The sequence below is a fragment of the Habropoda laboriosa genome, unplaced genomic scaffold (assembly GCF_001263275.1).
Source record: "Habropoda laboriosa isolate 0110345459 unplaced genomic scaffold, ASM126327v1 scaffold22, whole genome shotgun sequence".
Classification (NCBI taxonomy): domain Eukaryota; kingdom Metazoa; phylum Arthropoda; class Insecta; order Hymenoptera; family Apidae; genus Habropoda; species Habropoda laboriosa.
The window spans coordinates 8,676,703-8,687,481 of record NW_017100261.1 but is presented as its reverse complement, the minus strand read 5'-3'; the positions used below and the strand labels follow the sequence as shown (position 1 = coordinate 8,687,481).

General features: G+C 31.3%; 3 protein-coding genes across 3 annotated transcripts in view; 2 read left to right on the top strand and 1 right to left on the bottom strand.

Moving 5' to 3' along the window:
- The window catches only part of LOC108572655, a 25,273-nt gene extending 22,525 nt beyond the window's left edge, over positions 1-2,748 (top strand). Inside the window, exons 25-27 of the mRNA XM_017934917.1 lie at positions 440-613; positions 2,079-2,133; positions 2,600-2,748. Of these exons, the coding sequence (XP_017790406.1) occupies positions 440-613; positions 2,079-2,133; positions 2,600-2,748 (378 nt within the window). The remainder of the gene's footprint in view (positions 1-439; positions 614-2,078; positions 2,134-2,599) is intronic.
- Positions 2,749-3,649: 901 nt separating this feature from the next.
- On the top strand, positions 3,650-5,498 carry LOC108572654 (nudC domain-containing protein 1). The gene is made up of 4 exons (XM_017934916.1): positions 3,650-3,764; positions 3,872-4,829; positions 4,864-5,228; positions 5,299-5,498. Exons 1-4 carry the CDS (start codon positions 3,650-3,652, stop codon positions 5,496-5,498), a joined length of 1,638 nt encoding a protein of 545 aa, XP_017790405.1.
- A 154-nt stretch (positions 5,499-5,652) lies between these two features.
- On the bottom strand, positions 5,653-8,709 carry LOC108572701 (cap-specific mRNA (nucleoside-2'-O-)-methyltransferase 1). Its single transcript, XM_017934974.1, has 3 exons — positions 8,631-8,709; positions 6,235-8,446; positions 5,653-6,145 (listed from the first exon to the last, which is right to left on the bottom strand). The coding sequence occupies exons 1-3, from the start codon at positions 8,638-8,640 to the stop codon at positions 5,653-5,655; spliced, it is 2,715 nt and encodes a 904-aa protein (XP_017790463.1). The 5' UTR covers positions 8,641-8,709.
- Between the last annotated feature and the right edge of the window lie 2,070 nt (positions 8,710-10,779).

Genomic DNA, 10,779 nt, shown 5'->3' with positions numbered 1-10,779 from the left:
TTGACTGACTGCGAGCGAGATAACATGGGCGCAGCAATGACGCAGACCTAGGCGTAGGACCATCTATAATGTCACTTGTAGAATCCAAACTTACTGACTCTTGTTGAGAATTTACTGTATCTGTTACCGCGGGTGTATAAGACAAATGTCTGAGGAAACCCAAATGCCTCTCGGGGCAGCAAACACTATATGTATCTGTTACCGAGTGAGCGATCGGAAGTGCGTAGGATGTTCAACCGCTACCGGTCGGTAAAGTGTTACCAACGACCAATTATAAATACAATAAAAACTGTAATAATATAAGCTTGAGAACTGCAAATCCGTAAAATCTTAGACCAATTTCTCTTTTAACACCCTCTACACATGGAATGCAAAAAGAGAGCGTACAATATTAAACGTGAATGAAATTACAACGAATCGTTTCCTTTTTTTTTCGCAGTCGATGGAGGATCTGCAAGAGGAACCGGAACTGGAGGAACGCGAGGAAGAGGAGGCAGGTGCGGAAGACGAGGAAGAAGAAGAAGAAGAGGAACCGAAACAACAGAATCCAGACGAGGAGGAGAGAAATCAATCTAACGAAGAAAGTAACGACGACAAAGATTTCGTGAAGTTGGTAAGAAACACATCGAGATGTTACTCCTTCGATAGATAGATATCTGTCCTTGAAATTCGATGGCCTTACGTTCGATGAATTTACCAACTCGAACATGATCTCAAACGAAATACAATTAAAATTAGGAACGAAAGAAACGTCATTCTTTTTTTATACACATATTTTTTTACTTCGAAAGAATAACAATCGTCGAGACAGGAAATCAGAGTCGATTTCGCCGTGTTTCAGGGAGAATCTTTAATTTCAAGGACAGACTGAATTTCACCAAATAATTCAATATATTCTCATTAATACTCGACGTAACACACGAATGTTCTTTATTCTCATTATCACACATTTGTTATTCATCTTTGTCGGCTTTGTATGTATGTTCCTCAATTCCTCTTTATACATATATATATATACATAAAAATATGCAATATTGATTATGTTATATACGAATAAAAATAATCATTAAGAAAAATCCTTAAGATAATTGTCACATCTCACTCCTGGAATACCCGCAAAAAAAGAAAATCTCCCTCGTGAATCATGCTCTGTCGATAAGTTAGGGAAATCATTTCACAGAACGCGAATGAGAAAATTTGAAAAGTTCAAGAGTTTGAAATGGAAACGAACGTAATCGAAAATCTGATACTTTCAGCCGGAAAATTCATCTAGGATAAATATTGAGGAGAGTGTTGAGTCGTTGAACAACAATCCCGAACAAGACGACACGAAAACGCAGAACGAAATCTAGAGGTACCACAGGTTATCGCAAAAGTTATGTTGCATCGTCTGCTGTTTCGACTGTTCGTTTGCTTTCTGAATCGCAAATTTACGAACGCGAATTACATCCAACACGAGACGAATTTTGAACGATGTTTACTTTGCTGCATTTTCAGACGTTTGTTTAGAAATACTGTTTGCATGATTTTTGTGCAACTTTCGCTCAAGGATGATCATTAGTTTCTATTCTGCACTTGACTTGCAATTTGAATATATTAACTCGCTTTCATCGTAGAAAATGAGAAAATCTAAAATACTAGAATAGAATGTCCAATAAATTACATATTTCTTTCTCTGCAATTTTTATGAAAAGAAAATATAATATTAAAATGATAATAAAATGAAAATATTCAATTGCATGGACAAAATTTACTAATCTTCGATTATGGATAATATTGAAAAATGAAATAATTAAGTAGGAAAATGATATGCTAAAATTTTGAATATATAGATGCATCGATCAATATTGCATGAATTACAGATGTAATGGAAAAAGAACTGATAGAATGCGTTTCGTTGCCTGTTGCATTAAGGTTCTTCTAATGAATAGATGTTTCAGTCATAATTTCTTTATTGGTCCTCATTTTGTTTTCTTCAAGTTTACTTTTCATTTGAAATGAAACGAAACTGATATTTTGTTGCTATTCGATATTCCTCAAGTTATAAATTATTTAAAAGAAAATTTCATCTTATTTAGGCAATCACGCTAAATGATATTGAACAACGATCGACAATTGAAGACTCGTCTTCAGGTCAGTAATACTTTAATTTCTCTCGTAACGATATACTTCGTATAATAAATAATTTATCGATGTCACGACGTCAGATTTGTCCCTATATTCTGCATATAAACATTCATTAAAATGTATTGTTACAATTGAAATATAATCCTAAGGTAGGAAAATTTGAAAGTACAAAAATCTACACTGTAATACCTACATTATTTTTGGTAATCTTATCGATGTACCATCAGAAGGCAAAAAAATAATTATTATTTTTATGTAAAAAAAAAAGAACATGTAACAGTGTACAATTAAAGTAGATAAGAAAAAAAATTATTCTCTTAGATATAAAATAAAATAACTTATTTCAGAAAATTTGTCAACTATCCATCAACCAAATTCAATCCTCGTCGAATTAAATCATCCTTAATATGTTTATATATATATTTTTTCAATATATTACTCATGCTCAGTATCTGTATGTGTAACTTTTTAGATTCAACGAGGCCTTTCATTTTCAATCTGCGACCTATCTATTTAGCTGACAACCGAAGAACGTTTGGAAGTCCAGTGAACTATCTTAGTGGTGCGAAATATCAACCACGAAACAGAAACTCCATTGAGTCAGTATTGTCTTTGGATTAAGCTGATTGTTTCTTAGAAGCATATAAGAACATTTCAAATTTCGCGCCATATTTGTTGCACTTGCAATCGGCTTCGAAAGTTAGTGTGAAATAAATGAATTTAAATGTGCGACATTATATGATAATGTACCTTCATTAAAGGTTTTACTATAGTTTCTATGTTTGCGAAAGCAAAAGTCTATAATTTATTTTAAAAATAAGTCGTACAATATTCGTACATACCGAGCGCAGGCTGATAGCATAATATTTTCGTTGACATTTCGTCTTGCGAACAGTCGAAAGAGAAACTTATGCAGAGTTGAAGTGATTACTGAAAAAAAAAAACAATAAAATTATTTCTGATACGTTTATACTGTTACATTACAATCCCCATGAATAACCCCTTTGTATTTACACGTACAGTTTAATAATACGTACATAACTATTGAGGAAAGTGAAATTTATTTTTCTTTCACATTGCACTACATATACACTTCACAATTGTTGAAACGACACTAAATATACACTTATTATACGTTTTAATTTTACTTGAAATTCCTTCACCCGGTAGCTATGTCAAATTTTATAACCGACCGTTATTTTCGATGTAAAATCATTTTCTTCGACTATTGATAGTCGAAGTTGCGACCACGTACGACGTAATATCGATAGTCGATACATCGCAATTCTTGGTCGAATTTGTTAATATTTATACTGTACTAAAATGTGATTAAAATGGAAAAGTAGCCGAATAAATATTGTTATCAATCAAAATAGAAAGTTCAAAAATTATTACAATAAATTCTATGCCTTAAAAAGTGTTGTATGAACTAGCAACAATAAACTGTGTGCTAAGGTTACAAAGTTTATCTCTCCCTTATTTTTTAGTAATAATGCTTTAAGTGAAATTAGAAAAGCACAAAATGACGAAAATTGTTGAATTAAGACCTGATAAAGATCTGACAAATTCAAAATTCGAAAAGTATCAATTTTGTACTGATGAAATTCCAATAGATACCGAAGTAGATTTAAAATCAGGTAAGTGTTATTCGATAATATATATGTATATATATATATATAATTATATTAACAAATAACAGTTGTTTAATAAAATAAAATAATGAAAACATGTAAAATATTTGTAGATGTACGCAGGTTAGAATTAACAACAAATCGAGATTCTCTTCTGGAAACACGATTATTTGCATTCCATAATCATTTGTTTAAAAATCCCTATGATACATCATGCTGGTTTATAGATGAAAACTGGTTTGTTTGGCGTTTTAACAAGGATGGTTATTTAGAACAAATGCATTTAATTCATGATTCAAAGGAAAATGTTCAAAATTTGTTGTATAATCCATCAATTGGATTTACTAGTAACAACATTGTTGCAATTTCTGATGGAGGAGATTGTTTGAAATTATTGATATCTGATACTCAAGGACATATTAAGTCTTTCATATTAAATAGTACAGATCCTGGAGTTATATTAGATGTACAATATGTAAGTAGTACGTCTAATGTTATTATTGTAATGTGCGATATTAAGAGTAATTCTGAAAAAAAATTTACAAGGCTCTTATTACTAACATATGTTTGGAAAGATATAGGAAATACATGTGAATCTTTTGACCTTATTAATAAAGAAGTTTTAAAAGTAAATGGTGCTGTTGAATATGTATATGTAGAAGATTGTGGTAAATACTTGCATTCTATTTGTCAAGACTACGTAACTTTTGAATCTCCAAAAGTACAAAAACCTGCTGATAATAAAAGAAATATAGAAAAAACTGGAGAAATAAAAATTCCAAAATATTGCTGGTCTCAAGATGAGGATTCATTAACAGTGTGGCTTACAATAGATAAACAATATCAAGAGAAAGTTAAAGTACATGTAACACCATTGGAATTATCTGTGACAGTGAATGACAATATATTGATACAAGGGCAATGTCAACACAGATTAGATGAAAGTTTAACAACATGGAAATATGAGCAAGATACATTTAAGCTTGAGTTATATAAGCATGAAAGTGGTTTGATGTGGAATGAACTAATCAAAGGTGACACTGGTGGAGAATGTTTACCAAATGAAACTTTGTTATTTTTTAATATTTTATTCTTTCATGTTTAGATTGGCACATTTGTGTACAGATCAAGTTGATAGTAAACAAGAAGGACAACCTTGTTTGGGGTTTAATTCAGAACAACTTGAAGAATGTGATCTTGAAGGAAAAGATAATCTATTGCAACGAATTGATCTTGTTGCACAGGAAAATACACACTTGGCTATGCTTGGAACAAGTAATCATGTATTGTTTACCTACAAAACAAAGTCTGGCCAAGCAATATGTCTCAGACATGATAATGATGGTTGCTTATGGATAACTGGCAAAGTAGATGACACTAAATGGAACATGGAACATTATTATACCTTTCCTGGTTTTGGTTATGTTGAAGCAAGTAAAAGTAATAAAAAATTTTGTGTTTCTCCTGCTGGTAAGTATTTAATTAAAGCAGAAATATAAGTTATTTTAAGTACAATATTTTAACCTGATATATATTCTAGATGGTTCATACGTAGCTATACTTGAGCACACAAGATACATATTTCTTTATAAGAAACCTGAAGCAAATGTTGAAGTTGGAAAACAATGGATTGTAGATTTAGGTACTGAAACTTGTCCTATCATGGGAGCAGCTGCTACAAATAAATACTTAATCGTTCTTATTAAAAACAAACTGTATCGATTAAACATTTATCTTTAAGATTAATTAAATTCATTTATCATAATCACATACAGAAGTTTCATACAAATATAATCATTCATGATTTCATCACAATTGTCATTCACTTGGTATAGAAATTAGTACCGTAATTAAAAATCTTAATTATCAATTTCGTACTTTTAATTTCCTGTTTTTAATATTCTACAGTCCGATTATGCGTAGGACAAATTTTTTTAATAAACGTTGCAAAGTACTCCATAGTAAGTGATTCATCGCTAGGCCAATACCAAATAATACTATTCTCAAATGACTCAAAGAAACTCGCTTCTGCCGAACGTGGTCTATGCTCGTCGAACTTTCCCTCTGTTGTTGGGAAATGATAAACATATGTCATGGAATGTCTTTTACTGAAAAATCGACTCCAAGAGTTCGCAATACTTTTTAAGAAAATTACACTATTTAGTATGAAGTATGGTTTATCATTATCAGAATTATTGCACTCCAAAGGTGTTTCTAAAAATTCGTATACCAAAGCGGGATGATTATTTTTCATTAAGCGTTTTGTTACTTGTAACCTTTCGCATATATTCAAGCTTACTGGAAATAATTCTTTGACACGTATTCGCGCATAATTACTTGCCACTGGTTTCCACAATGCTTCACAAAATTTCTTTGCAAGCTCATGCCTATTAAAAAATATGCATCAGTTTGACATGCAAATAGTTACATAAAAAAATTTCTTAGTATTAGATTTTTTTTAAATTCATATTATTACCTGTCCCTTAAGTACATTTGACTAATATTCTCTGATCCTAGGATGACTGCATCTAAAATGTGTAATGCGAATACTTTTCGCTGATGTTTCGATTCCTTTGTTCTTTCATATACAACTTCCGCGTACAAAAGTGTATCTGGTGGTAATTCTACTTTAATATCATCAACTAGTACCCAAGTGCCTCTTACATAACGGTACACTTGACTTCTGCCCATACCCATATAAAATGTGGCATTTTGCTTTTCTTCTCTTGTCTGGTCTTGATTACAAAGTCCCGTTCCACAGGGCATACAAAACCAATCATATGGATTTTTTATTCTGTCAATGTTATTTTTTGTCAATTTTGTTGGATGAGAAGAAAGAAAGTCAGTATTTTGTAAAAGATGCTTTAATCTCTCATGTGGTGGCATGTGCCTTGGCATTGTTCTACTTTGATCAGGAATTTCCCAATATTTAAGACATTCTTTGCGCATTTTTGCTTGTTTTACTTCAACAAGAGTACTATCTTCATAAAATGCAGCAAGTTTTCGTAGAGCTATTATTTGTCTCTTTCCTAAAGAGTTGTTAGATTCTCGTAAATATTGTAAAAATTGTTTTTCTCCTTCCAATTCTTCTAATGATACTAAATGTAAAACGTCGTTTTTCTCGTCCTTTAAAAGAAACTCGTTAACATGCTTCAGATGTTGAAGAACATCTTCCGTCCCAGGCCGTTTTCTTTTACATATTAAATAACGTTCTGAATTTGCTGGTCGAGAAGAGTTTGGTTTAAAAATACAAACTTCTTCAAAACAACGATACATTAAGTAAACTAAACCCGCACTAAACGGTGTAAACAGGTCAAATAGCTTTGTAACAAAATGACCTCTTATTCTTACAATCATTAATGCTACTATACATTGACAAAGATACAATTGTTTTGAAAGAATCTCCTGCAGCATTTCTTGATCTTCTACTGAAAATCCTCCATCAGCCATCATAAAATGTACTCCTTTACCATGAGTGTGTGTCATTATGATATCTTTGAAAGCTTCTTGATTACTGGGATCATAAACATCACCATTTTCTTTTGGTCCATAATACGGATGAAATGTTTCACAAGGGCCTGCATAAAAATCATCTAGTTTAAAGTCCTTATCATTTTTTAAAGTAAGGCCAAATCCTTTGGCATGCCACTTTTTTTTCCATAAAACATATTCACTGAAACCACCTGGTCCAGCACATACATCTGCGAAATATAATAGCTCATTGTTTGCTAAGTTCTTTGGATTAGTAAACATGAAATTACATGCTTTATCTATATTTGCCATTTTAACAGCAGCACGATTTAGGAAAATTGCACCACGAATTGTTTCATAAGGATTGCTATGTTTCCTTGCACGGCGCATTTCAACATCATCCAAATCCTCAAGTACTGTTTTTGCACTAGAGACATCCCTAACTATATCATCATCACAAAAATAACTTTTATCCTCTGCAATTAATTTCTTAGGTCCTTTTTTTAACCAAAGTTGCATTTCCTCTGATGTTGGTAAATTAGCCTTTAGATTCCTTGTCCATTTTATATCTTCAACAACTTTTATTTCTTCTTCTGCAGGATCCCATTTATGTCCTGAAGTTTTGATTTCATGAACATGAAGCCCAAGGCCTCTACGACCATGTTGTTCAAATGCCTGTACTGGTTCTAAACGACCTTGTTTATTTTTTCCAAGACCATGACCTTCTTTATACCCCATTTTTAACATCATTCGTTGAACTTTGTTTTGTGTACCAAGGTCATTTTTGGGTTCTTGTTTGCTTACTTGACCTCTTGTATCATATTCTTTTTCTTTATCAATAATGTTTACATCAGCCTCATTTTTTGCTTTGTGATTTTGTATTTTACTATAATGATAAGAATCTTCATATATTGGCCTCATTGTTCCAGTTTCTTCTGTTTCATCATTACTATTTAAGGGTACATCATCAGTATGTTTGTCCTGTATACTTCTATCATGCTTTTCATCAAAATGTTCATCATAGTAGTCTTCGTTGCAATCACTATCATTTGGATCAGAAGCTTCATCTGTTAAATCAACATGACTTCTCTTTTTACCATGTCTTTCAGTAGATGACCGGCTGTTAGAAAAGGATGGATATACTTCCTTTTCTCCAGTACTTCCATCATTATCTTGATTGCTACAACTTTCATCTTCATAATCACTCTCATCTGAATCTACAATATTAGTATATTATATGATACTGATTACACATTTTTTAACTGATTAAAGCAATTGTGTTATTAAATAGATATTATCCATTATTTTTCATTAAAATTAACAGCATTTTGAAATCATATATAGTGTGATAAAACGTTTAGATAGTTTAATAAAACAATATTATAAAAAAATAACACTTACTACTTTTCATGTTTGCTCCAAATTTGCCTACTTTTTCAGTTTACTAATACTTTCCTTTCTCTAAATCTATTTCAGTAAGTACAAATGAAAAAAACTCTATTTGCAGAAATAGTTTCGTTAATTTTATATTATAACGCTTCCATTTATGGTGAGAGTATATAAAAACATTACATTGTCATTATAGGTTATGTTTCTTGTCATAATCACGGCAATATAATCACATTTAACGATAACAAAACTGACACTGAATAATACTTTTATAACTAGTATAGCATACAATAAAAAACTGTATGTACTTTATTTTAATTGAATTATTAGGAAAAATAATACCAAATAACAGAACACGCATATAAAATACACGAAATTAGGATTGCCAACTAAATAAGATACTTTACTAGTAACTTTTTTTACAAAATATGTACTATTTTTTGATTCAAATTTAGGTAGTACTCCTGTTTTTAGTTATTTATATTGCTCGTGAGTCATAAATTTACAATTGCTTCTATATATAAAATACAATTAGATAATCTTAAATTGTCTGTCTGTCATGGCAGACTTGTCACTTATTTGAATTATCAAGGTTTAAAAAATGAAAAACCAAAAAAAAAAACAAATTTTAGTTAAAAAGTAGGTACGAAAAGATTAAAATTAGTCTTCGTTAACTTATAAGAAGATAAATATATTTGTGGTGTGAACAAAATACTAAAATAAGTTCCGGAAAGTAATAGAGAAATACACAGTTTATTATTGCAGTATTTATTCTCTTATATTCTACCATAATACTGTGTAACATACAAGAAATGCACTTTAATGAAACCTACAGAAGAGAATCTGAATACAGAAATATTACTTAGCATCATTTACGCCGTTTTTTTCTTAAATCGTTTGTCTTGTACGCTGCCTTATATAAATAATTTGTGTATGCTCTTTTCTTCTTCTTTCTACATTGGAAAACCATAAATCGTGTTTAAACAGGGGCGACTCATAAAATAATTAATTCTAAGGTACTTTTAACAAACGTCACTTGTTTACTATCACTCACTGAAGATTGTAATAAAATATTCGCATCATATATACTATCGATTTACTTTCCGCTTTTGAAAGTCCTGTCATGGTCAAAGGAAAAAGAAAAACAAGCCATTTTAGCGTTACCTCTCTTTGGTCGTAAGAACTAGTAATTCTGCAGTAAAACGGCTTACACAATTAGAAAACAAATTCGTCTGCGTTACTCGATTAATTCAAAACGGAGAACAACACAGAAAGCAAAATGACGACGAAGTACTCACACAACCCTTGTTTCTAGTTGCACATGTTAATACTGGTCTTCCATTTCTCTAAAATATCCCTTTGCAACAATATGTTCGTGTCAAATCTGAACATTATTCAATGCAAAAAAGATCTTCGTTTCTCTTTTCTGTTTTTTTTTTCTTTTTTTGCGTCAGAATCCTAAAAGTAATACCTTAATAATCGAAAACATTTTTTCGTTAAAGTGTTACGTACAACAATGCTTGAAATATATTTCAATATTGTCGTACCATAAAAAGATATTCGTTCCGATACATCTTTACACCCATCGTGGGTCACAATTAACGACAGAACAATTCCGACTAGATAACTTGTCATCCTTAACACATTCACTGCCAAGTTTATTATGGCAAGTGTACTCTGTGATATTTTTAAAATTTATTTTTACACAGTCAGTACGGAGGTAAATTATCAAATATAAGGCAGCAGTGAATCTGTTAATAACGTGATAAGCGATCACTTTTGTTTATTCGCGAAGAACATTCTATGGTTTTTTGTATCCCCTAAAACAATGCTGTCCAAACTAAAGCTACGAAAGATAGAAATAAGTTTCTTCCATTTACCTACTGTTACCCATGTCCATTAGGATGGCAATACCACTAGGCTGATGATACAGCAACATGTACATATTAATAAATACAATTACTTTCCATTAGACCTTCTGATTTCTTTGTCTCTTGGCAATTATTCTTTAGAAAGGGACAAAGACGCGCAAGTAGGTCTCTGACTCGTGGACAGCACTGTTCTAACAGAATATCCTCTTTCTTTAGAATTATGTTTGTATATATAAATATATACAGACATATGTTATATACATATACATATATATATATAAAGAAATTAT

Excerpts from the sequence above, each read along its gene's own strand:
- LOC108572654 (XM_017934916.1), top strand. The coding sequence starts at position 3,650 with ATGACGAAAATTGTTGAATTAAGACCTGATAAAGATCTGACAAATTCA. Across the intron at positions 3,765-3,871 it reads CGAAGTAGATTTAAAATCAG|ATGTACGCAGGTTAGAATTA; the intron begins GTAAGTGTTATT and ends AAATATTTGTAG. Across the intron at positions 4,830-4,863 it reads TGTTTACCAAATGAAACTTT|ATTGGCACATTTGTGTACAG; the intron begins GTTATTTTTTAA and ends TTTCATGTTTAG.
- LOC108572701 (XM_017934974.1), bottom strand. Across the intron at positions 6,146-6,234 it reads CAAATGTACTTAAGGGACAG|GCATGAGCTTGCAAAGAAAT; the intron begins GTAATAATATGA and ends ATTTTTTAATAG.